This window comes from Loa loa (genome assembly GCF_000183805.2).
Source record: "Loa loa unplaced genomic scaffold supercont3.2, whole genome shotgun sequence".
Taxonomy (NCBI): domain Eukaryota; kingdom Metazoa; phylum Nematoda; class Chromadorea; order Rhabditida; family Onchocercidae; genus Loa; species Loa loa.
In genome coordinates, this window is record NW_018108182.1 from 162,414 (window position 1) to 164,859 (window position 2,446).

General features: G+C 29.3%; 1 protein-coding gene across 1 annotated transcript; it reads left to right on the forward strand.

Annotated features, from left to right (window-relative positions):
• Positions 1–766: 766 nt before the first annotated feature.
• On the forward strand, positions 767–1,445 carry LOAG_14615 (hypothetical protein; the record flags this gene model as incomplete). Its single annotated transcript, XM_003150110.1, has 4 exons — positions 767–882; positions 1,035–1,119; positions 1,205–1,263; positions 1,364–1,445. The coding sequence occupies 4 exons, from the start codon at positions 767–769 to the stop codon at positions 1,443–1,445; spliced, it is 342 nt and encodes a 113-aa protein (XP_003150158.1).
• Between the last annotated feature and the right edge of the window lie 1,001 nt (positions 1,446–2,446).

Below are 2,446 nucleotides of genomic sequence, written 5' to 3' on the forward strand. Positions count from 1 at the left end.
TATGCCATTAAAGCGTNAGACAGTTTTTAATCACTACAAAAACATTTACAAAACGACAATTTTAAGCAAGTGGAACTGAAAAAACAACCTATCAAACTTATTGAATATATCACATTTATGAAAAGAAATGTATTGTTTAAAAAGATTTTTTTTAAATGATGAAATTTCGTAATTTTTCCTGAAATAATTTCAAAAAAATCCAAAAAGATGAATTATAACTAAAGAAAGTAACATAAAAAAGAATAGTAAAGTAAATTATAAATTGAAAGAAGCGAAAATGAATGAATTGGAAAAAGAGCCATTGGAGGAACAAGCGGAAAAAAGGTATATTACAAGTATGAATGAAGGGGATGGCGATGATGATGAAGGATGAGCGGGATTGAAGGACATCGGTTAGTAATAACTGGTCAGTTGATGGACACTAAAGTATAAATCAGATGACCTCATCTAGGATGGAATATGAAAGAAAAAGAGTATATGCATTAACCATATTTAGGAATACTTTCGTGCGTTTTTTTTTTTTTGCATAATAGATTGATCTTATTGAGATCATTTATCAGATAACTGTTCTGTTGTTATTGTTGTCGTTAAATGATTACGTGTTATCAATGCATATACGTGATTATATGCATAATCAAACAAATTGCTTTTGGAACGCCGAAAACAGAAGCAACAATTAAAGTGTCTTCTTCTTAGATGTTAATGTGGAATTAGAAGAAGAGGAAGAGGCTAAAATTAGAAATAGTTTGAAAAGGGTAAAAAAGTAATGGGTAAAAATTTAAAAAGAAGATGGAATGGACGAGAAGAATTTTGTGGAGATGACCTTTCAAGTTCATCAATTATTGACTTCGTGGCAGGAACCGTACGGTATAGTCCTGAACAGTAAATGGTGATTTGTTTCATAGTGATTTAGTGATAAGAAAGAGGGAGAGAAGTACAGTAATCAGTGATATTAAATCTATTACGAGAATAGATATTGAAATGGCTGCAAGTGAAAGAGATATAAGAAATGAAATGTGAAATTTTCAATCCAGGAAATGGGTAGTAACTTCTTCAATTGCAGCACGGAACGTTTCTTCCATTCTTCACTATCAAAAGTCTAAGAAAGGCGCAGTTGTCGTAATTCCCTCATAAAAATTTCTTAATAGGTTAGATGTTTCTATTTCCTCTCATCTTTAATTGTGCTATTTATAGTCCTTTAAAGGCACCTGTTATGGTTATCGATAAAGATATAAGTAATCTGACTGTTGATATTTGGATAAAGTAAAAGTTTTGTTCACAAACTCAGCTCATCAGTAGTTATATATTCTAAAATTTATGATGCAAACTTTTAAAATTCAGAATTAAATAAGCTATCTTTCAGTCTTATGCTGTATGGTATGATAGCTTGTGATAAAAGTTATATGGTTGATAAGGGCAGTTGCAAGATCAATGAAATACCATGAATATTGAGTAACAATTAAATACAGGTGATCAGGACCAATGATCAAATATTAACGTTGAGTGAATGATTTTGGAAACAACAAACAGTATTTCTTCCTGAATTGTTAACAGGAATGGGCATTCCTGCAAAACGAATTAATAAACAAATAATTTCCAGGCTAAAATGATCCTCTTCTTTAATTTTTATTGGAATTTAGCTGAAAATCTCACATAGGTTTTATTTGTCACAATACGGAAAGATTTGTTACCATCCGAAAGTAAGTGATTTTGTTTATGAATTAATTAATAGTTGTAGAGCTAATTTATAAAGTTAAGCATTGAAATTAAACTGTTAAATTTCCCTCTATTCCTTAACAGTATTTGGTAATGATAAGACGACGTATTTCATGATAAACCCCAGAAATTAACGATGGAAAATTATAAGCATTGCTTTTTCCTGCGGTTACTTCAAAATTTTATACTTTAAAATAAATTAATGTTTCATTTTCAACATGTTCCTCAATTATGAATTTTTTTTTCCCTATAATATATCAAACCATCATAAAACTGATAACACAAATGATAGATATTGACTGATAAATTAATTTATTGGACAAAACAATGAATTTATGAAAAAGAGGATCTTATCACAGTGTGGGATAACATATCAATTTTTTATCATTCATTTATCGCAATTATTCAAATGTAAAACATACAATACATCAAATCATTTACTTTGAAATTAAACTAATTTAGATAAACAATAAATTAGCTATTTTCTACTTTTAATTTCCTATAAATGCCAACTGCGTCAAACATTATTTCAGTTCTTTGGTTATGCTTTCGAGGATACTTTGATAAGCTTACAGCTTTTATCAAGCAAGTATTCGGAAATTTTTAATTTGATGATTTCTTACGCTAATTAGCTAATCTATCTGCATCCATAATTAACACCTACTAAATGAATCTCCTCAATGTTTTCCTTGATTGACCTGGATAAAGTAGAGAAGATGGAACAAAGTTG